The sequence below is a fragment of the Spermophilus citellus genome (assembly GCF_964194105.1).
Source record: "Spermophilus citellus genome assembly, chromosome: 12".
NCBI lineage: Eukaryota > Metazoa > Chordata > Mammalia > Rodentia > Sciuridae > Spermophilus > Spermophilus citellus.
The window spans coordinates 116,569,902-116,595,336 of NC_138198.1; the positions used below are offsets into that span (position 1 = coordinate 116,569,902).

The window sequence follows — 25,435 nt, forward strand, 5'->3', positions numbered from 1 at the left end:
CTTCAGAAATAGCATTTAAGTTTACTTTCTGCCCTGAAGTACTGAATTTATTTTGAAATAAAACATTCTGACGTTATCAATAAATCAAAAAAAAACCAAATAATTATATTTTATGCGATGGAATTTTACTAGACAAAATTAAAGTCTTTTGGATGAACTCTGGATGATGAATCCATACACCTGGGCCAGCATTTCAGGTCTGATACTATATAACCATGTCAGCTTAGTGTAAGGTTCTACACCTTTTAGGTCTGTAAAATGAGATGTTGCAGGACTTTCAAAATGAATCTTTAGAAGGGATCATCTATGAAGAACTAAGTACACAAAGATAAATCTGACACAGTGCCCTAAGAACCCTTGTAAGGTACTTAAGATAGTTTCTTAGAAAGAATTACTATTGCCTTTGAACTCGAAAAGAATTTTTTTTAAGGAGGCAAGCAAAAGCCTAAGCCTCCATTGCTCTTAATTGTCACATCTTTTCAAATGAGTAAGCACATCTATAGATAAGGTGACCAACTCTCCTGATTTGTCTGGAACAGAATGGGTTCCCAGGAACAAAATTTTCCATGTTAAAACTGGGACAGTCCCAGGTTAACAAGGCCAGGGTTAAGGAGGTTCCCAGGACTCTCTCTAAAGACCATGCCAATAAAATAGACAAGTTATAGCTGAGTAAATAACTTTATCATCCCACTGACTTCCTTAACTGATGCTGAAGTTCCAGCATTTTATTTACCTTTCTTACCCAAGGTTGAATCTGATGTTAAAACTAAAAACTACAGAACAAGAAAAATTACCTTGTTTTTACCTTTGCCTCTTTCCTACCACTTTAATGAATTTTGGGATCTCAGTAGCAGTCATCAATATTGAACATCTTTTTGACCTTGGACACATATGATAATGGCTAACCAATTTTCCTGTCATTACTTTTTAGCCCCTGAGTTTTGAAAGCAAGAAAAGCTATACCTTGAAGGTGGAGGGAGCCAATCCTCACCTGGAGATGCGTTTTCTAAACCTGGGCCCCTTTCAAGACACAACAACAGTGCACATCAGTGTAGAGGATGTGGATGAGCCCCCTGTGTTTGAACCTGGCTTTTATTTTGTGGAGGTGCCTGAAGATGTAGCAATTGGAACAACCATACAGATCATCTCTGCCAAGGACCCAGATGTGACCAACAACTCAATCAGGTTTTTCCAAAGATTCCACCTTTTCCTTATATCCTGCAACATTAATGTTCCCTTCCCATTATGTGATTTTCTAGCCCATTTTCCCCTTGCTTCTTCCTTTCCTATCCCATCTCTGGAAATTCTGAGGGTTTTTTTTCCTATTTAAATAACATGGACCTGTCATGTTAATTGGAAATGAAGTATCATTATATCTGAAACTCACTTTCATTTGGTTCAGACAAACACATACACATGCATAAAACCTTAGTTCTCAATCATAGGCCCAGTTACATTTGAGGTTACATAATTCTGTGTTGCTGTGGGAGGTTGTCCTGTGCATTGAATGATGTACAGCAGTATCTCCAGCCTTAACCCATTAAATGCCAGTAGCACCCCACCACCACCAAGTCGTAACAACCTAAAATGTCCGCCCTATACTGCCAAATGTCCAGGACAATGGTGCAAAATCAACCCCAATGGAGAACTATAATTAAGATAAAACAGACACACAGATGTTAAAACATTAAACCCTTGACTCTTAGTGGTGAATATAAAGGTGATCACTGAACATTCTTTCAATTTGAATAAACCTTTGATTTTTCATTTTTAAAAAATGGGAAAAGTAAACTATATGTATTTCCACATACTGTAGAAACAACATAGAAACTACTCCTGATGCCAATACTTTTAAAGCAATGCAGACTGCCAGACAGGGCTCTAAATTGCAATCTCACATATCTAAGGTATGTTCTGAAATTAAAAGATGCTTCCCCCTCAGGAGGTGAGAACTGCTCTTATAACCATGGCCATTTTTCATCAACTCTGGAACCAAAGAGCAAACAGCTGGTGGACAGGTTGGCAACTCAACCTTCCAGAGCAACTAACTGCCAAGCTTCTGAAGCCCAACACAAAAGATTAGAATTCCAAGGCTATTTAAGGCCATCTGTCACATTAATTGTAAAAACCCACACAGTAAAATGAATCTGAGGCCTCAGTTCAAATAATGCATTTTAAACACACTCCAATTTATCAAATGCCTATTCTGTCAAGTGGCTACTTCCTTTACCTGGTGCTGTTGTGTATTTAATGAAAATGTGCTTTTTCAATTTAACAAGAATTATTTTCTCTAGAGAATAACTACACTAGGAGGAAATCTGCTTCCCTGAACCAAGTAGTAAACATTTTACAAGTTCAGGCCTCAAAATGGCTAAAATGATTTTGCTTGAATTTTTCTGTTTTCTTGAGGACAACTCATCTTTCTGAGTTATAACTTTAAAAAGTAATATTCCAAATTTAAGCTTTTTAAATGTAAAACAGAAAGAGAAGTAAACCTATATTGCCCTCAAAACAACCACAACACAAATGAAAGAGATTATCTTGTAAATTTATATTTTCAGAAGCCAAGAAAATTATTTTTTATAATTATAAAATTATTTTTTTCAATCTAATTTTTTTATTTATATATGACAGCAGAATGCATTACAATTCTTATTACACATATAGAGCACAATTATTCATATCTCTGGTTGTATACAAAGTAGATTTACACCAATTCATGTCTTCATACATGTACTTTGGATAATAATGTCTATCACATTCCATTATCATTTCTAATTCTATGTTCCCTCCCTTCCCTTCCCACCCCTCTGCCCTATATAGAGTTTGTCTATTCTTCCCATGCTCCCCCTCCCTACCCAACTATGAATCAGCCTCCTTATATGAGAGAAAACATTCAGCATTTGTTTTTTGGGGATTGGCTAACTTCACTTCGCATTATCTAACTCCATCCATTTACCTGCAAATGCCATGATTTTATTCTCTTTTATTGCTGGGTAATATTCCATTGTGTATATACGCCACATTTTTTTTTATCCATTCATCTATTTAAGAGCTTCTAGGTTGGTTCCACAGTTTAGCTATTGTGAACTGTGCTGCTATAAACATTGATGTGGCTATGTCCCTGTAGTATGCTGTTTTTAAGTCCTTTGGGTATAGACCGAGGAAAGAGATAGCTGGGTCAAATGGTGGTTCCATTACCAATTTTCCAAGAAATCTCCATACTGCTTTCCATATTGGCTGCACCAATTTGCAGTCCCACCAACAGTGTTGTAAGTGTACCTTTTTTCCCACATCCTCGCCAACACTCATTATTGTTTGTATTCATAATAGCTGCCATTCTGACTGGAGTGAAATAAAATCTTAGAGTAGTTTTGATTTGCATTTCTCTGATTGCTAGCAATAATGAACATTTTTCATATATTTGTTGATTGACTGTATATCATCTTCTAAGAAGTGTCTGTTCAGGTCCTTGGCCCATTTACTGATTGGGTTAAGAAAATTCTTTATGATTATAACTTATAAACTGTATATCTATTAATCTACAACATATTAATTTATTCATATCAAAGGAGGTAATGTGGGGAGAACTTTACAGAATAAAACTTTATGGGGGAAACTGAAATAATATAAGCACAAGCTTTAAAAAATCAGATCCTATTCTAAAATAGTCAGAATATACTGTGGAAACTTCCACATCTTCCCAGATTGTGACTCTTGACCCCTATATGGTAGAGTACTATGACTTCTAATAGGATCCCTATAGGGATCTACTGAACAACAAATAAGCAAAGAGACTGAACAGCCAGGCAGCACACATACAACCCTAGAGTGTACATCCAGTATTCAAGACTAACTCATTAGCTCAGGATATATCCAGGAATAAAAGAGAAACATCAGAGGTTCTAGATCCATTACTAGCATGAAGCAAAATGAGGTAGACAAAATGAAAGAAACTGTTTACCAGAAAATGCTGCCAGTTGGAAATTGTCAGGTGGCCTCAGGGAAGTCCATACAGTAGAGCTGGGCTATACCTGAATCCAAGAATACAGCAAGCTCTCCTGAACTATTCTTGGGCAAATCTCTACATCCTGAGACAGGAATAGGCAAAAAAAAAAAAATAGATCCTAGGTCTGGAGGGAGCAAGACAAGGGCTCAGGTACACGGGCAAAGTGGAATTCCAATTATCAAAGCTGAATATAATTCTCCTGGTGCACTTTGGTTACAAAGAACAGAATTCATATTGCTGGATAAAAGGTTCCTGACTCTATACTACCCAAAGCAACAAAGAATGTTCACAAGCAGAACATCAAATCTCTGGCTATCATTTAATAAGTCAATTTGGAATTGCTTTCCACTGTCCTCTTTCCCAAATAGCTCTTTTTAATCCTTATTTTTACTATAAAATTAGTGTGCTTTAAAATAATTTGCATATGCTATATGCTGCATGGTTAATTCATCTTCTGAATTTTGGTTATGAAGAATAAATAAGATTCATATTCATAAAAATAAAATATGTATTAAATCATGAAAATAATAAATGTTTTATCTGAAGTTAAAATGTAATACATTAAAGGCCATTTAACATTTTTAAAAGATTATTAGGAATTTTACCATCTTCATTCTAGAAAGTTGATAGTATGTTCAAGTATGCAATCTGATTGTCAATTACTGATAATCCCCAGAATAGCATCTCCAGATGTAGCCATATGTATATTAAAAATAGAACACTTAGATTCCCTGAATTTTTAATAAATGTTCAATAAATTTCTGGAAATCGGGCTACTGACCATTTGGCAACTGAAATAGGCTTCTGCTAATGTACAAATGGCCTATTCTCTTGGCTATCTGGAGTGTGTGGATTTACCAAGCATGATCATGACCCCAAATTCAGAGAAATAGGGAGTCCAACAAACACCAATTACTATTTGCTTAAGGCAGTTTTGTTATGTGTGCTATACCTATTCTGCTCATAGTACACAGGAATATTAGAGAAAGAAAACCACCTACAAAATCCACAAGTGTGTCCCAATTTCCTCATTTTCCATCTGTATTTTACACCTTTAATTTGTTCTCCTACCTCCTGTAAATTGGCCCAGTGCCCCATTCAGAGAAATAAGGCCATTATGCCCTCAATGCAAACCTCATCTGGGAAAGTAGAAATGGGAGAGGGATTCCACTTGATGAGGGAGGCTTCTTGAGGCAGTGTCCTGCTATATCAACCAGGCAATGCTGTCAGTGGTCCTGGCCCTTTGTTATTTCCATCATTCAATCTCCCATACTATCTGTGACATTTGCTATGCTGTTGTAGCTTTGAGTATAGAAAGTTGATTCCTCATAGGCTGCTCTCCCCTTGGCATTATGCCTACAGTTTGGATAGCTGCCATTGGGGTTATGGTTCCATGGACCAAATACTGGGCTTTTCTCATGTGTGAGGAGCTGACTAGTGTGGTTTTCTTTTCCCCTAAGAAAATTCAGTTTTTAAAATAGCTAGTAAACTTTAAAACTAAATCACAAATTATGCCTAGAAAAAAAATAATGTGGGCTAGGATTGTGGCTCAGCAGTAGAGTACTTGCCTTACATGTATGAGGCACTGGGTTTGATCCTCTACACCACATAAAAGAATAAATGAATGAAATAAGTTATAAAAAATAATGTTCCAGTTCATTTTAAATGAACTTTATAGGCATTTTTTTTTTAATTATTAAAAAGTCGGCTATTAGCTTCAGGGCTTATCTGGGAGAGGTCGATTTCTGTTTCCTTAGACAAGCTCATATGCCACAGTCTGGCTGGGCACAATTCAGGAGCCACTTGTCAAAAGAAACGAACTTTATTTTTAGAACACACAGGCCAAACCACACAGCTCTTCAGGAAAATCTTCAGAGCCCAACTGCCACCACCGGCTTCCCACAAGCCTCTCAACCTCCCCTACTCCTCCTGCTCTTGAGGCCAATTGGCTGGGTTGCGTGGGCGGAGCCAAAAAAAGTCCCCCAATGAGCAGCTGTGTAGTCTGAAAGGGCAGGGAAACAACCCAATGAGCATCACAGCAGAGGAGCTAATCAGTTGGCAGCTAGAATTTTGCTGGGGCCGCTGGGAGCCAATCATCAGCTGGCAGCTGGAAGTTTGCTGGGGCCCCTTTGGCTGTGGCTCTCAACATCCATATAATGTGTGTGTCAGTAGTGCAGCATGATCTGTTGGTTAGTTCACGGAATCTGAAGCCAGACCACTTAGGTTCAGTTCCCAGCAGTGTGACCTTGGACAAATGACTTAACCTCTTCAAACCTCAGGGTTTTTTTCACCTGTAAAACAACATAATAGTAACCTATCTCATAGTGTTCCTTTAAAGTTAAATGTAGATAACATATGTAGTATGTGCTGAGCAGTGCATGGCGTACAGTAAATGTTCGTTAAATAGGATCACAGATAGAATGAGACATTAATTTATGTTATTAAATGTCCTAACTCTTATGGAATCAAAACTGAAACAATTCCAACTTCTTCAAACCTTTCTCATTGGTTATCTATTTAATTGCTAATTCTCTGAATGGCCTTGCTGAATCTCTGCAAAAGATATGTGCATGTTTGAAACAAAATACTTTGCCATTTTACCAACCCGTATATATATGTGGGTGTGGGTGAGTATACATATTCACAGACTGTATACCTATATATATATATGAAACAAAAGTTTTACATCAGATTTACACACGCAAGCGCGCGCACGCGCGCACACACACACACACACATTCTAATTCATTTTGCTTCAATGTAACTCATGACCCACAGTACTAACTTTATAATCTACTAACTTGCAGTTTAAAAACAATGCACTAAAGATACTTATTCCCAACAAAACTATAATTTTGCTCTATCTCAACAAATTTAAGATACAGACTACAGTCACTGAGCAACTTTATTTTTAATTTTTATTTGTTTTAATTAGTTATACATGACAGTAGAATGCACTTATATACTTTGATATATCATTCATAGATGGAGTATAATTTCTCATTCTTCTGAGTATACATATTGTAGAATCATATTGGTCATACAGTCACATATATGCATAAAGTAATAAGTTTCATTCTACTATCTTTCTTATCCCCATTTCCCCTGCCTTCCCCTCCTTTCACTTCCCTCTACCTAATCTAAGGTAATGCTTTTTTTTTTTTTTTGCATTACAATTCTTAGTACACATATATACCACAATTTTTGTATCTCTGTTTGTATATAAAGTATGTTGACACCCAATTCAAGTATTCATACATGTACTTTGTATTATGATGTCCTTCACATTCCACCATCCTTGCTAATCCCCTGCCCCTTCTCTTCCCCTCCCATCCCTCTTTCCTATCTAGAATTCATCTATTCCTCCCATGTCACTGATGAGAATTTTGAACACAATGTATCCCCTGGACACTATTTAAACATGTTATAAGAACACAATAGTTATAACTCTATATATATGGTTCCAAATCTTAGTTCTGCAAATTACCTGTGTAATGTATGAAAGTGCCTTAATTTCTCTAAGCCTCAGTTTCCTTATCTGATGATTGGTAAAATAATGTCCCAGAGACACTGCCAAACTTTTAAAAGAAGCTATGTATTAAGAACATGGTAAAGTGCCTGGTATTCAATAAATTACAGTTATTACAATTACTCACCTTTTTAGAATAGAGTCCCTTTCCCAGTCTTTATGAGTTTTCTCTTATATCTGTTGATTGTTTTCTTTGCTGTGCAGAATCTCTTTAGGGGCTGGGATTATAGCTCAGTGGTAGAGCACTTGCCTAGCATATGTTCAATCCTCAGCACCACATAAAAATAAATAAATAAAACAAAGGTATAAACAAAAAAAACTTTTTAGTTTGATATAATCTCATTTGTCTATTTTTGATCTTATTGCCTCTGTGATTTTAGAGTCATATTCAAAAAACCATTGCCCAATAGGGCACAGTAGCACATGCCTATAATCCCAGCAACTCAGGAGGCTAAGGGAGGATGAGGATCACCAGCTTGGACAATTTGGCAAGACTCTTTTTCAAAATAAAATAAAGGGGGCTGGGAATATAACACTAAGGTAGACTCCCACTGCTTTAAATTCCAGTACGGGGGGGGCGGGGGGGGGGGGGCGGGAAACATTGCCCAGACCAATGCTGTACAGTTTTCTTCTAGTGATTTTACAGTTTCAGATATTATATATTTAAGTCGATAATTTATTTGAGTTGATCCTTGTGTAAGAAATCAGATAAGATAGTTTTCTCAGTACCATTTACTGAGGAGGCTATACTTTCCACATATGTATTCTTGGTATCTCTATCAAAAATCAATTGATTGACCACAGAGATATGGGTTTATTTATGGATTCTCTAGTCTATCCACTGTAATGTGTCTGGTTTTATACCACTATCATGCTATTTTAATTAGCTTTTTAATATATTTTGATATCAGGACAAATAACCAAAAAAAGACATATAGATATCCTACAAATATACAAAATATGCTCAACATTACTAATCATTAGGAAAATACAACTTAAAGCCACAATGGGCTGTCATCTCACACCTGTTAGAATGGTTATTTTCAAAAACATGAAAGATAATTGCTGGCAAAGATGTAGAGAAAAGGGAGCCCTACTCTGTTGATGCAATGTAAATTAGAATGCCATTTTTGGAATAGAGTATAAAAATTATTTGATATACTAGAAATAGAACTACCATAAGATCTAGCAATTCCACTTCTGAATATAAAACCAAGGGAATCAAAATCAGTATATTAAAAGGTCTGCATTTCCATTCACTGAAATATCATTCACAATAGCCAAGATATGGAAAACAATGTAAGTGTCCATCAACAGAAAAACTTTTGAAAATGTGGAATATATATAGAATGGAATATTATTCAGCCTTAAAAAAGAAGGAAATTGTCAACTGAAAACAACATAAATGAATCTTGAGAACATATGCTAAGTGAAATAAGTCAGGCAAAGGAAGACAAATACTACATGATCTTACTTTTATGAAGAATCTTTAAAAGTCAGAGTAAAATGGTGGTGACTGAAGGGAAGTGGTGGGGTGGGGTTTGGGGTGGAGGAGAGAGAAAAGAAAGATGTTGGTGAAAGGGTCCAAAGTTTCAGTTAGGAGGAATAAGTTCTTATAATCATTTGTGTAAGCATAGTGACTGGTTAACAATAAGGTGTTATATATTTCAAAACTGCTGGAAGAGTTGAATAAATGTTCTTACCAAAAAGAAATAATAAGTATGTGAGGTGATAAGTACATTAAAATAAAATAAAAATTACTAGTCCTTGGTAAAGACTGAGGACTACATAAGGTTCTCAATAATGGTTCTCAATCATTATTGTTTATCAAAATCCCTTCTGGAGGATTTTAAACATACTGATGCCTGAGCCTTGCTCCATACTTGACAAATCTCCCAACATGAGGACCAAGTGAGCTAATACAGGTGAGAGAACACGAAAGAATTAGACTGCCAAATCAGATTCAACAGGAATTATAGAGCTTACCCAGTACCAAGTTTACTAATGACTTGAAGGATACAGACAATAGCACTTCCCTTGGAAAGGTCTGAAAATGTCAGGCACAACTGCCTGTATATAGCTGCTTTTTCCCACATAAAGATGCAAATTGGTCCAGATTGAACAGGAGAGATTGAAACAATGGATGAGGTTAATTTTCTGAACAGAAAAAGTCAATTTTATTATAGAACATCAGTTATTATACCCTACTAAACTACACAGCTTACATGACATCTTCCAGCGAGGTATATCCTATAAATGTGCTAACTTCAGGTTTATTTATAATAAATAACATAGACAGACCTGGTGCATCCTGATAAAAGTGTTCTGTAAGAATCTTCAGATGGTAAATACCATTACTGTATCTATCAGAAGGTGAGTCTTGGCATGTTTACAAAGTACCTGGTACAAAGCTTTCCTCCCCAACAAGTGATACTAATTACAAGAACTAGAACCACTAATCTATACCTTTTCCTTTTTTCCAGTTTCAGATTAGCATTTAAGAATTCACTTGGATTTTGAACAAATATATGTAGGGGTTTTTATTATAATTCTTGGGGAAGTATCAGGTTTTAAGTAGAATAAATTGATCTTTAAGTAGTTTAAAACTGCCCTAAAATCTTGGCACTGTGTTTATTTATTTATTTATTTATTTATTTATTTATTTTGGTACCAGGGATTGAACTCAGGGGTACTCAACCACAGAGCCACATCCGTAGCCCTATTTTAAATTTTATTAGAGGGGGCTGGGGATGTGGCTCAAGCAGTAGCGCGCTCGCCTGGCATGCGCACGGCCCGGGTTCGATCCTCAGCACCACATACAAACAAAGATGTTTTGTCTGCCGAAAACTAACTAAGTAACTAACTAAATAAATAAATATTAAAAAAAAAATTATTAGAGACAGGGTCTCACTGAGTTGCTTAGAACCTTGCCCTTGCTAAGGCTGGCTTTGAACGCGTAATTCTCCTGTCTCAGCTTCCCAAGCTGCTAGGATTACAGGCGTGCCTCACCTCCTCTGGCAATTTCATTTTTTAAACAGAAAACTGAAGCAGTTCTTTATTCTTTTGTTTGTTTTGTTTTGGGTTTTGGTATTTGTTCATTTTTGAATATAATAAAATGATGTCTTTCAAGTATTCATAACTCAGATCTGACTGAGCCACGTTTCACATAATTATATACTCAGTTCTATCATGCTATTGTATTTTTGTCAAAATGCAAATAATATGCATGATCCATGTTTTTGCAGATACTCCATTGACAGAAGCAGTGATCCTGGAAGATTTTTCTATGTTGACATTACAACAGGTGCCCTAATGACTGCAAGACCGCTAGATCGGGAAGAATTTTCTTGGCATAATATTACTGTCCTTGCCATGGAAATGAGTAAGTATCATAATAAACTGGTCTCCATGTAGTGATAAAATGTATGCACAAAGTGCAAGTTTATAGAACTTGTAACAAAATTCAATATTTAAAAAGAAACTGAAATCACATTTTATGCAAATAAATGAATGTATTCAGCTCAAATACCTTGAGTATCTATTGTATATTTAGCTTTGTTCTAGAGAAAAAAGCAAACAAAACATGCAAAAGCAGTAAGATAGCATTCTTATCCCAAGTAGCTATGAGTAAAAGGAATGGTTACAGAGAAATCTAAAAGGCTTTCAATCTTTAATAAGTTGCAAATGTACATAATATAAATAATATTATTACTCAACGAAAACAAGTATCAATAATATATCATTCTTGTTAAATAGACACCTACTCATGTCCATGCCTGCAAGAATCAGGCATCTCATAAAAAAGGCAGATTAACATAATAAACTTATAATTGGAATGGCAAATTAATAAAAACTATATTAAGATATAGGTTATAAACTTAACAGGGGGGCTGGGAATATAGCTCGGTGAGAGATTTCTTACTTAGCACACACAAGGCCCTGAGTTCAATCCCCAACACCACTGAAAAAAAAAAAAGACCTGAACACAAATGAGGTTATATACTACATTCAACTTTTTCATAATATATACTGATGATAAAGATTCAGGGAAATATAGTTCCTAACTTATTAGCTATAGAACTAGGCACAGCTATTCAAAAGGCCAATTTGGCAGTATATATTAAGATTCTTCAAAATATTCATACTCTTTTTCTCAGGAATTCTGTTAGTAATCATCTTTTTAAAATTATAAATATCAGCAAACACTGATATAACAAAATGTTCACTGCAGAGTTATTTTTAACTATGGAGAAAGTGGGAATTACCTAACAAATGGAGATTGGCCAAATAAATTACAGTACAACCTACTGTCAAATGAGAATATCACGTAGACATTAACTATCATGATTTCAAAGTATATTCAATAACAGGACAGTCTTCTCCTAAAATTATTCTGAATTCAATATTTTCACTTCACTTAACTGCATTCTGAGTATATATATCTTTGTGTATGTGTGTAGCCCTATCTTTTTGGACACACACATTAAATTATATACACAAAGGATATCTCAGGTGGTAGGATTATGGATTATATTCATCCTCTTATGCTTTTTCTGATATTTTTATTATTCCTTCTACAAATAAGAACCACTATTATAATTAAAACATAAATTCCAATTATGTTGATATTTTCCAGCATCAATATTCTCAAGAAAGTAAGAAAATGAACCAGAAGAACAATGCATTCTGGGATTTAGTAAAAATTATTTACTAAGAAAAATTTCTGTCTTGTAATTTCGTTTTGTCTCCTTAGGTGCTGAACAAATCAGAAAAAGATAGGAGCAGCACCACTGGGGCTGTGAAATTGTCTTTGTGTGGTGGCAATGCCAAGCAAAAGACACAGACCTAAAAGACATATTTCCCCATGAGTGCCTATGGCTTCTGCCCCAGCCAAAAACATGGACTTGGTGTGGGTTTAATCTGGAAATATCCCATTAGTCCCTAAGCAGAAATAAATGTACGGTGTTATCTGTATTCCACTAAATAACTGGAAACCTTTTAAAAATATAATTCAAAGAACCGATTAGTCCACAGGCATAAAGCCAAGCAGTGTCACACAGCATGCATCCAATGAGAAATGGGCTGTTTTAAAGCCCAGAATACAGAATTGACCTATCTTTAATTCCAGAACACAAATTATGAACCAAGCAGAAAACTCAAAACCTCTTTTTAAGGTCTGTTTTGTGACACTCACTTCCCTCAAGTCTCGCCCTTCCCTTCATACTCATGATGTTAAATATACTTTCAGCAGACACTTCCTTCTGTCCAAGCTTCTTATGTCTGGCCACACACTCTTAACAGGCAACACACACATCCTATGCTTATATTCCCATTTCCATGTATTTTATCCATTTCTTTGCAAACAAAACTGACCCAATAAATACCTACTTTCAGCAAAGAGCTACTTTTCTGCATTATGGAATTCTCACCTTCAGTTTTTCTTGCATTCTCTTTAGACAATCCCTCCCAGGTGGGAAGTGTTTCTGTCACAATCAAAGTCTTAGATGTGAATGACAATGCTCCAGAGTTCCCCAGATTCTATGAAGCTTTTGTCTGTGAGAATGCCAAAGCTGGGCAGGTAAGATGGCCTATAAGCCAGGCACCCCAATGTATAGAAACATTGCTTCAAATAACCAAATTTGCCATCAAAGACATTTCCACTCCACCAGTACAGTTTAAAAAACCGTCCCCAAATTCTGTACACCAGCTTTCAACAGTTTACATATTAAGACAACTATCTGGAGACTATACTACCTTTTATGATCTAAACAGGGCTTTGACAGAGGCTTGATTCACAGATAGCCTGTGTAAGTTGTCTACCCATCTTGAAACAAAACCATTATCATTCTAACTATAAAACACCTGCTCTCAATCTAGAAGGGAGACACCATCCAGATCAAGAGAAGTAAGAGTCTTGCTCTTTTCCTAAGAATAGCTCAATCCTTTAAAATATGCAATAGGGAAAGTTTGTGTTCTATATCTTATCTTAGTTATCTATATCTTATCTTAGTCTCAACCATCAATAATGTCTATATCTCGTACTGCCCACCTTTTCTGTACTGCCCATACCCCACCTGCTATTGTTGCAATTCTGTTTTACACTGCTTTCTTCAGTGGCTTTTTCATCATGGTCTCCAGAGCCTTCATGGAAACTTATTCCTTTGAAGAACATTGTGGAACAGACAAAACCTTGCCAAAGAGCTCAACAGGAAGCCACCCCACCTCTTGTTCTCCCCACCACCAACCCTAGCTTCTGATTCTAGTCTGTTCCCACTCTGGGGATATCTTTTCTAGCTCTACCTCCTACCAACAAAATATGACTGTCAGGTAACCCCAACATTCACATCTGCTTTCTCTTACTTTAATATAACCAGTGATGATGTTTCTGCTTAATTTCCTCCTAGGTAGTAGTGAACACTTTTAAATAGAGTTTCTAAAAGATAACAATTTAACCCTGAATTTTCACCCTGCGATGTTAAGAAGATAGGATACAAAGAGGAAAATTAGGGGGATAAAAAGGAACTTGTGGCACTAAACAGTTCTTTTACTCAAAGTCTTATATTTATACTATCTAAAAATGACTGACCATGGTGTAGGACTATAAGCTATATTGAGGTCTCAGGTATTTAGGTAACATTTACCTATGCCTATTAACATACTCAGGCCCAACATTAAACCAAAATTAACTTTGGAATTATGTGATGGCATGGAAACTTCTCAGGTGAGCATCATGATATCTTTCTCATTAGGTAAAACAACCTATCACTGAATTTCAAGGCTTGAGATTTCACTGGACCCTGAAGCTTTTTCCTTTGACTCCAACTCACCTGATTTCATATCCCTCCTTCAGCTGATCCAGACAGTAAGTGCTGTGGACCAAGATGACCCACACAATGGTCAGCATTTCTACTACAGCTTGGCTCCAGAGGCTGCTAACAATCCCAACTTCACCGTAAGGGACAACCAAGGTAATAAGGGGTATAAATGGCTAAAGGGATTAAGTGTACAAAGCACTTTACAATTTCAAAAGTATTTCCCCATGCTGTGCTTTGATATTTATAATGAACTTGTAAGTTACTAATCCCTCTGATTCCCATCATCCCATTTGATAGCTTAGGCTGGATACTTTCAGTTAGTGTACCATGCAAACAGTGTCAAAGTTTGCCTGCTCCTTAACAGGAAGGAGGATATTAATGCTACTTCACAGTCTTCTTCTTTTTTTTTTTTTTTTAAGTTCAGCTTCACAACAAAAAACAGAGTGCCCTCTGCTGATTCTAAAACTTCCATTCATCACTCAGTTGGCAAATGTATAAAGATGCTTGTTCTGTGCCAAACCCTGTTCAAGACACAAAGACAAAATCCTTCCTTTATTTCTATAGATAGTAGCCATGTTTACATGTACTGAACATGGGAATAACCTGAGAAAATAATAAACAGTGATCTAGATAAAGAGGAAAATCCTGAGGGAACAGTTCTAATCAATGATCAAAGGGGGGAAACAGTGAAGATCGCTCAGAACAAAGAGGAGGCAACAGCTAAATAAGGTAGTAAAGGGCAAACAGAGGAAAACAAGCAGTTTGACCACCAAAACAACTTTATAATTTATAAAGTCTAAATTTATAATTTAAAAATACATACCCAGGTGGGGGTCCTATTGCAGAAAGTGCTCCCCACTGCAATCTCTGCTAGAATTGTACTTCTAGGCCCTTCTCCAACAAGCATTCAGAAAAGCAAAGGAGATTAAAGACACACTTTTTTGAGTAAAGATGGGGAAAAAAAGGGGACTTTTGTTCTCTAGTGAGATGATTTGTTCCAAAGAAAGATCAGTGCAATTGCAAAAATATATTAAATCTGTCAAATCAACTCCTTATGTTGTTAACTCACTACCAAACAGTGATCTGACCTTGAGGAGGTCATGATTTCCTTGGGCTGCAGTAACTGTATTTTCATTCCAATTCAAAAATATTATGACTTTGTAACAACATAAACAAGGGGTAATAAAAAGTCATGATTAGGCATGCTTTGTCTTAGTCTCAACCATCAATTATTTGAGATTTAAAGTATTAATTCAACCCATATGATATTCTTCTATAAAACCTGAGAATCTCAAATTTATTTTGTTCTAACTGGAAACTATTCTTCAAACCACACATTATCATAAAATCAGTATGATAATTCTGGGAGGAAGGATAATATAAATCCTAACAACAGAAAAATCACAATTAAAATATCCTGAGATTTTTATTTGGTTAAACTTTTTGAACTATTAATTTATCTACTTCATAGGGAAGTACCTTCTACAAAAGCAGTTTCAGTCTCCTCAGGGTTCATTTTACAAAAGAAACCCTAGAGTGAGAAAGATAACACTTTATGCTGTTTTTTCAAATTTCCCGCTAAGTGTCACTCTCATACTTTCCAAAATCAATACAGAAATTTATAGCAGCAAAATGCTACAAATTTATTAAAGATGACTTTGGGCACCAATTCATGAAACCAATTTCTTACAAAGATAGTCCAGTGGAACAAAACGACAATAAAAAGATACGACTCATCTCTTGGAAGGCTTCCCAAAATAGAAGTCAGTACATCTTCAACAGAAAGCATGTACTTCTAATCTCCACATGACAGTTTATCCCACCAGTATCATTTATTGAGGCTTATTAAAAAATTGACCAACATCTGATATGGTTGACCTAATGTCAAGTGCCCAACTCCCATACCTGAATCATCATGTCCTTTTATGAACACAACAGGACATTATCACAAAAAATGCCTTTTTTTATACTCTAATCTTGAAATATTATGAGAAGGATTATGGATACAAAGCACTTTACAGTTTCAAAAGAATTTTCCCATACTTTACTTTGATATTTACAATGAATCTATAAGGCTTTAAGGAAATTACTAATCCCTCTGATTCTCGTCATTCTATATGATAGCTGGGGAAAGTAAGCAAATGACCTAAGATCAGAGAGTGAGCAAGCATTAAGACTGAGACTAGAAGTCAGATCCTAGGTTGTGGCCCATCTTCCCACTACACACATTTATATTTATAGAAACAATACTCTTTCCAAGAAGGTTGTAAAAGCCCCAATTATCACATTCAACAAAAAAAATTCCAATTTCAAATGGCTACTTTATGCCAGACTCCTTCCAGGACTGGACTTAGCAATATGAAGCTCTGATTTTTTTTCTTCTTAAATAACTCTTAGATCAAGAAACATGGTTAGCAGACATAATATACTACTTTTCTGAATACTGTTCTAGTCAGTATTTTTGCAGGGTATTTTGCAGGGTACTGGGGATTGAACTCAGGGGCATTCAACCACTGAGCCACATCTCCAGCCCAATTTTTTATTTTATTAGTGACAGGATCTGACTGAGTTGCTTTAGCACCTCATAGTTACTGAGGTTGGCTTTGAACTTGCAATGGTCCTGTCTCAGCCTCTTGAGCCGCTAGGATTATAGGCGAGGGCCACACAGCCGGCTTTCTAGTCAGTCTTTTTTTATAATCTAGTCTTATGACATAGTTAGGATTAAACCAAAAAATAAAAATAAAAATAATCAAGGAAAACCTGCTTTCTGAAAAAAAATAAATAAAACTACAAAGCACAATTAATCGTACTTACCTATTAAGTCTAAAAACAGAAAAGCAGGTAAATGGGTTATATGTTAAGTGAACATATGATTATAAGCCTCATATTGGTAACTAATTACTATCTTTATTCACTGAGAAGAAAATAAAAAGAAAACAGCCTGTATCAAAGCAGGAAGAGATCATGACTATCTAAGTTATTTTTTGACAGAAATGGTACTAAACTAAATAAGTAACTGTATAACCCAATAGAGTAAATTGTGTGTGTGTGTGTGTGTGTGTGTGTGTGTGTGTGTGTGTGTGAGATTGAACCCAGGGCCTGGTGCATGCAAGGCAAGCACTCTACCAACTGAGCTATATCCCCAGCCCCAGAAGAGTAAATGTTTTAAAGTCAGTCTGTCCAGAGTTCAAATCCCAGTCTGCTACTAAGTAGGTTAGTGACTGAACAAATTATAAAATTGTGTAAGCCTTAATTCTCTCACTGTAAAGGGATATAATTATCACTATCTCACCAAATTTTTGATAAGATGAAATGAGATACTGTACACAAAGTGAATGTAACTAGCACCAGCATGTGTACCATTAAAAAAAAAAAAAACGGAAGGAGGAGGAAGAAAAAGCAATTAAGGAATTGTGTATAATTCAGAACAGGCTAATTTATGCTACAGGAACAGACAAACCAAAATTTCAGTGGCTTTTCACAACCAAAGTTTATTTCTTGCTCAAATAAAGCCCACTGTACATCTGAGTTATCCAAGACAACTGTTCACCATATGAAGCTCAGTATCCCAAAGTGCTTGGATTCCATCCCACAACATTCTTTCAGTTATCACAGCAAGGCAAGAGAACTACACATCAGTTCCTTCAAGCTTCTGCCTGCAAGTAGTAACACAAATCAATTTTACTCATATTTCATCAATTATACTAAGAAAATCACTTAGATATGTCCTAATTCAAGAGGTTAAAAAAGTTTAATCCTTCATTGAGTCCAAGAAGGGAAGGAGAAGTATTGACGATCACTAATAATGCTTACTTTGGTTAGGCTCTCAGAAGCTTTTGTGAAATTCTAAGCCCCACCATGGGAAATGTGAAACACATCCAGGGAATCTTTCATGTTGATGGTATTAGATTTGAGAGAGGCACTGTTTGTATGTCTTACCACGTCTCTCAAACTGTTCCTCTGCTAAAAAGATCTGAGCTTTGCAAAAATATATCTGCTTTAGAATTCAAAGACACTCCAGGAAATCTAAGAATACAAAACAATCAAAAATCTCAAAACTTAACATTAGGCAAATGTAAATATAAATAAACCCATGTACTCATCAGCTTTGCAGAAACATCTCTAATTCGACTAGAGGAGGAATAATTCTAGTGTTCTATTACACAGAGGGTGATTATACAACCATATGTATAATTCAAAATAGCCAGGAGAGAGGATTTTGAATGTTCTCATCAAAAAGAAGAAATAAATGTTTGAAATGATAGATGGATAACCTAAATATCCTGAGCTGATCATAGATAATATATAAACCACTGAAATATCACATTGTACCTCCATAAAGATGTAACTATTATTATCAACAAATTATTTTAAAAAAAACATGAAGGGAAAATAACTAATATTACTGATCAAGAACAAATTTTACCAGTTCATGTTAACTGTTTAAACTTAGACTGCTACGCCAGGAGAAATAATAGTGTGTGTCAGATGTTTAGAGGATTTCAAATAACCTTCTACTAAATGAGCAGGTTCTTCAGGAAGTCAGGGACTGCAATTCAGAGGCATAAAAGAAAATAGCAAAAGACATGAATTCCAGCCAGAGTGGTAAAAACAAGCAATCCACTGCAGCCACATGGGCTCCTCAGCATTTTCCTGGAGGCATAAAGTAGCACTGGGGCCTGGCGAGCTGCTAAGTAGGAACAAACAGGGACAAGTTGCCAGTGATTGTTCACTTCTATCAAGCTTTCCTAGGGACATTTTTGCTAGATCTGAAGGTTGACAGTTCGCCCTAGGCACTTCATGTCACAAAGGGTGAGACAGGTTCTCAGAAAAGTGTTTTCTCTCCTAGGCCTCAGGGTTTTGCTTAAAGGCAAGCAAAAATCTTGGGTTTCTAAATCCAAATACTGACCCAGGCCATCCTACAGTAGCTACAAATGAACAGTTCCAGGGAACATAAACTAGCCTCTTTCCTTCCTATCCCCATCCCTGCCCACTTGCTTTCCTCTATTCCATAAATTAATTCACCTGCTGTTTCTTCCATTTTCTTCTCTCATTTTTCCTTTTTCTTATTCAACCCTGGAACTCCTTACTTCTTCAGATAACACTGCCCGGATTCTAACCAGAAGGTCTGGCTTCCGGCAGCAGGAACAAAGCGTCTTTTACCTTCCCATCCTGATAGCAGACAGTGGGCAGCCAGTGCTGAGCAGCACAGGTACACTTACCATCCAGGTATGCAGCTGTGATGATGAAGGCCACGTCATGTCCTGCAGCCCCGAGGCCTACATGCTCCCAGTCAGTTTGAGCCGGGGCGCCCTCATTGCCATCCTAGCCTGCATCTTTGTCCTCTTAGGTGAGTAGGTGGTTCCTTTCTTTTCCATCATGGTGGGTCCTGCAAACGCTTGCTCAGACTAGTCAGTTACTCCCAACACAGCTACTCAGAATTGCTCTTCTATTCCATGCTTACTGAAAAGGTGGTTAAGTAAAGTTTGTGGAAAAGTACAAAATTGAGACAGTTCCTGAAGTGTATATATATTCATCAAGCATATACAATAGGTTGGAACACCATGCTAGGTTCTAGAATTAAGACAGACATGTCCCAGTCTTCAGAGTTTATTTCAAATCAAGTTCATTTTTATACCATAGAGCCAAAATTAAAATTTAAAAGAAGATACAATAATCATTTATAACTCCATCATTTCAGATTAGTAGTAGCTAAATCACATAGAGGTAAGTGACAGGCCCTAAGCCAAATGTCAGAGGCAGAGCTCAAACTGAAATGCAGGAGGACATAAAATGGGTACCTCATCTCAGCAGCACTGCCCTTCTGAGTGCTCTTTTTCAGATTCTGGAGATGGCTAAGTGTTACAGAGAAAAGGAACAAGTTGTGTATCTGGGAAGATGGGATAATGCCTAGATACCATCTCAAGTAGAGTGGTCAGTGAAGCCCTCACAGAAAAAGAGAACTTTGAACAGAGGTCTGAAGGAAGTGATCAAATAAACCACGTGGATTTCTGGGGAATAAGCTCCTTGTGACATTATTGTCCCTGCTAGGCAATGTGGCCATCATATAAAAATCAGTGACTAAACAGGGCCAGTTTGCCTCTGATGATGAAATAAAAAGAGGAGATGACAGGCTAGAGGGATAGCACTATTGTGGTAGGGGTTACTTACTTTTTTCTCTCAAGTCATACTGCAAGACTGCCTCTTAATTCCCTTATACATAATGCCATCTGTGTCATTGTTTTTGAATTCCACATTCAAAGACAAATACCTAAATCATCTATTGAAGCCAAGAAAATATCTGTACATATATTCCACCTCTTCTTATTGAATTATGCCAAAGCAAATACATCTTACCTGGGGAAAAGTAAACTTAATATACAAAATTATTATTTAATATAAAAGAAATCCCAGCTTTCTATGAGGGAAGAAAATAAAGCTCTAGGGATTTCAATTAAAAGAGACTTGCATATATTTACACACACCCTCCATCTCTTGTTTATCTACACACCAAGAGACTGAGTCAGAGCAAAGAAGAAAATTCCCCACTATAAAAAAATGTCTATTTGACTGATTTTCTAGGCAGGCCTGTAAAGCAGCCCTCTCAAGACATTTTAAAATACAACATGTGGCTTAATTTTGTTGACATAGTTCAGTCTTACATGAAGGAAGAAGTAGTATAAATGAATAACCTTCCTAAGTCCTTGGATCCCTGGATCAGAGAGACTATTTTCTGGTCCATGTATACTGGCAAGTAAAACCTGCCTGAAATTCCTTGTGTGTCCATAAGGTGGCATCGGGAGTCCTTGAGTGCAGAACAGGACCACCTGTAAGAAGCTGTTGAAAAAACTTGTGACATTTCAAGAGTGGATGCCCTTACTTCTATCTTTGGAAAATGTTCTCTAAGTTTACTCTGACCTGCCAAAAAAAACATCATTACAGAAAGACTGATTTAAAGAGAGTAGCTCAGAGAAGCTCTCAAGTTAGAAGTGGTGTGCAAGGGATAATTTATTTCATCCCTCTCAAACCCATTATTTCTTGTCTTTTGAACTGTACAGAATAAGTAAACAGTTTTTAGGAGCTAAGTTAAGCAAAGGTATCACAAAATCCACATAGTTTTATGCATTCTTATTTCTAGAGTACACATCTCACATTAAATATAATTCATAAAACCATGTAAAATTTGAATTGCAGTTGATTTGTCAATAAAATACTACATTTTGTGGACAATTAAACAAACACATTAATTTTGACAGTTTTGATTTTGCAGGGATTTTTTAATGTCTGAAATATGTATCCAGTTCTTAGAAAATTTCATAAGTCTATTCACTATGCCTGTTGTACATAAAGAGTATCCCACTAGGCATGGTGGCACACCTCTGTAATCCCAGCTAAATCTGAGGGTTAGGCAGAAGGATCACAAGTATGAGGTCAGCCTATGCAACAGTGAAACCTTGTCTCAAAATTTAAAAGAGAAAAAATTAAGGGTCAGGGATGCAGCTCAGTGGTAAAATGCTTGCCTAACAAGAATAAACAGACCTAAAACTGATTCTCTTCTGTCAGGGAATCAGGGGAGCCTTTCAGCTAAGGACCATTTTTCCCAAAATATGATTTTCAGGGTGTAATATGATACTTAATATTAAATCAGATTACCTAAAAAAATAAGATAGATGGCAATAATAATAATAATAAATTAAGATGGACCAGTTCCATACACTGCCTAATTCTCCATCACCATCAGAATTTCCTCCAGAAGATACTCAAAGACTTTCATTTCTCTTTTTTTTTTTTTTTCTTTTAAGAGATAGAGCCTTACTATGTTGCCCAGGCTAACCTCAAACAATTCTTCTACCTCAGCCTCCAGAGTAGCTGGGACTACAGTTGCATGCCACAATGCCTGGCTACTCAAAAATTTTTCTCATTTTGCATCCTAGCATTTTCCAAAATATCACCACTGACACTCCAGGGTTACTTGTGTGAATCACTTTCCTGTTGCCCCAGAATTCACTGACCATGTCTCTGGAATATAGTGGTAATACCTGTGAGCTTATAACAGCTTATAATACTGCCTGATTTGTATTATCATCAATGTTTATACTCTTCTTAGCCTGCAAATTCATCAGAACAGGAACTATATCATAACCAATCTTATTTTCCATTGCTTAACATAGAGCCTAAACAAAGATTTAGGTTTTAGTAACTGTTTACTGAATCCCACAAATAAAGCATGTTCGCTTAGACTCCCATTTTTCCATCTGCCTTCAATTCAAATTACATTACAGTATTGGATGCTCAGTTCGAAGTCCCACTTCTTTAAAGTTCTTTTAGTTTCTTTCCCTGAAATCCTATAGTTCTAGTCTATACCTCATGTTTTTACACACAGGAAAAATACATACAAGTATGTAATTATTTTCTGTGTGTGCATTTCATCAACCAAGTTAATCACAAAAAAAGTTATTTACAATTAACTGCTATTTATATGAAAAGCTCATTCTACATTCAAATACTTTAAAAGTCATTGTTGTGAACTTTGTTATGTGGTCTGTAATCTCTTACTGAATATGATTATACGCCACTATTTTTTTCCTTGGATAAACTGGGGTCTTATTTTGCAGTGCTGTCAAACTGTCACTGTTCACCAGCTGTAACAAAGCACACCAAGAAAAAAAAAAATCAATAGCAGTTCTACAGCTAGAACCTCAACACACTTCCTGGAAAAACATTTTAAGTCACAAAGATAAACAGTTCAATGGGATTATCTCTATCTCTCTTCTAAATCCCAGCAAACACACCCTTAAAAATAAAATTTTAAAAAAATGGTGCATTTGTTGGGATAAAATTTTATCCAAACCTGCAAGGGCACATCTAACAGTGTGGTGTTTCTTTGATAACATGATGAATAATATAACATGTCACTGCTCATTCCCTCTCTTCCATGAAAATGACTAGATCCAGAAAGCCACAACTACCTCTCTAATGAAAGGCTTTCCTGAGGAATGCACCACACGGGTCATTTATGCTCTTACTTTTTTTGGAGGGGGTATAAAAAGACAACGACTTTAGTTCACATTCAGTTCATGTGTCTATATGCATATTAATTAATATATGATTATATTTAGAGTTAGAATCCTATAAAGATGCTAATATAAGAAAGCAGAATTTCACCCACATAATACCTTCACATTACAAAATAAATGTATATTCACTGTTATATGGGCAGATACATGAAGTGATGCTTAGCTTATTTCACGGCAGGACACAGTGCTTTGTGCTTTTTAAGTGGGATTTCACACTAGATTGGGTGGGTGCGCACACACACACACACACACACACACACACACATGCAGTATCAAAGCAGCAAGCTGATGTGGAGACTTCACATCTCGCTTTTTAACTGAACCAACTGAAGAAATACAGGGCAACTTTTGCCCACACGTTCTCAATCTAAATGGCAGAAAGAGCGAGGAGGAGGTAGGGAGCCATTAACTCTCGGAGGACTAGCGTACCCAAGCGCAGTCTCTGAGCTCACCATTCCGAGTTCTTCCTGAACCTGGGACGAAGGGCGGGTACTTCTAGGGACAGCACGCGCGGAGGCTCTTACCATACACGCCCTGTTCCTCTGTCCCGGCAGTTCTGGTGCTGCTCATCCTGTCCATGAGGCGGCACCGGAAGCAGCCGTACATCATCGACGACGAGGAGAACATCCATGAAAACATCGTCCGCTACGACGACGAGGGCGGCGGCGAGGAGGACACCGAGGCCTTTGACATCGCGGCCATGTGGAACCCGCGGGAGGCGCAGGCGGGAGCCGCCCCCAAGATGCGGCAGGACATGCTGCCCGAGATCGAGAGTCTCTCCCGCTACGTGCCTCAGACGTGCGCCGTCAACAGCACCGTCCACAGCTACGTGCTGGCCAAACTCTACGAGGCCGACATGGACCTGTGGGCCCCACCCTTTGACTCCCTGCAGACATATATGTTCGAGGGTGATGGCTCCGTGGCGGGGTCTCTGAGCTCCCTGCAGTCGGCCACCTCAGACTCAGAGCAGAGCTTCGACTTCCTCACCGACTGGGGGCCCCGCTTCCGGAAGCTGGCGGAGCTCTACGGGGCGTCGGAGGGGCCCGCGCCCCTGTGGTAACGGAAGCCGGGAGGCAGGTGCACGTCCAAATCCAGACGTTCTCGGAGGCTACTTCGCGGACGAGGTGCAGCCGATCACACGCTCTATACTGTGCTGGAGAGTGAGAATGGGGTGAGCGGGGTGAACAGAGCTCTCTCTGGATCAGCTTTACTTGGTCAGATTAATTTAAATAATCAAAAGGAAACCCAGGAAGAGGAAGGCAGGATCTCCAATTATCTTTTTTCTTTTCTCTTTAATTTTTTTGACACTATACTCAAAGGCTTGGAGTCCAAGGTGTTAGACAAGCCTGGCTTTTTTTTTTTTTTTTTTTTTTTTTGCCATTCACCAAAGCCTTTGTCACTTTGCCACCACAACAAAGGTACTTGTCTTAAATACAGAGATGGCAAGTGAACGCAGGTAATAAAAACGTCGAATTCATTTTATTTTCCACTTAGGAGTTTTACTGTATGATCAAACCGCAGAAACCATCCCACACACAAGAACCCTGAAAATTTGTTCGTCGGGAAAGTTAACCTACGTGTTCCGAAATGGATGGAATTTCTTTTAACCCTTTTGAGACAAGGTTAAGACTGAATCAGCCTTGCATGGGGGATGGGTGGGAGGGTGGGAGAAGGAAGAGACATGGACTTTGTGCTCAAGTTTAATAGCTGAACCAAGAGTTGTTGGCATAGCTAATCCAGTACCGTTGAGTTAGAGTGCTTCTGTTCTCCTCTCAGCTCTTTATGCCCCTGCAAAAGTGTTCAGAATGAAACCAGAAAATCTGCCTCTTTTGCACTGTAGATGTCTCTTCCATGTGCCAAATGTGGAGATTAGATGCTACAAATGAAAGCCAAATAAAAAGAAGTATCTGATAAAAGCATGGGTTAGAGGGCTTTCCTAATCTGTGTGAGGTCAATCCAAGGGATGTTTACATACTGTAGATAACCTACTTGAACAAAATCAGTA

The 25,435-nt window shown here is 37.2% G+C and overlaps 1 protein-coding gene across 2 annotated transcripts in view; it reads left to right on the forward strand.

Moving 5' to 3' along the window:
• The window catches only part of CDH20 (cadherin 20), a 216,128-nt gene extending 191,059 nt beyond the window's left edge, over positions 1 to 25,069 (forward strand). The window contains exons 7-12 of one of the 2 annotated variants that reach the window (XM_081263448.1): positions 932 to 1,185; positions 10,784 to 10,920; positions 12,974 to 13,116; positions 14,389 to 14,506; positions 19,452 to 19,703; positions 23,985 to 25,069. In XM_081263448.1, coding sequence (XP_081119574.1) covers positions 932 to 1,185; positions 10,784 to 10,920; positions 12,974 to 13,116; positions 14,389 to 14,506; positions 19,452 to 19,703; positions 23,985 to 24,490 — 1,410 coding nt within the window. In that variant the 3' untranslated portion in view covers positions 24,491 to 25,069. The remainder of the gene's footprint in view (positions 1 to 931; positions 1,186 to 10,783; positions 10,921 to 12,973; positions 13,117 to 14,388; positions 14,507 to 19,451; positions 19,704 to 23,984) is intronic. The other variant, XM_081263449.1, reaches the window with a different exon arrangement.
• Positions 25,070 to 25,435: the final 366 nt, after the last annotated feature.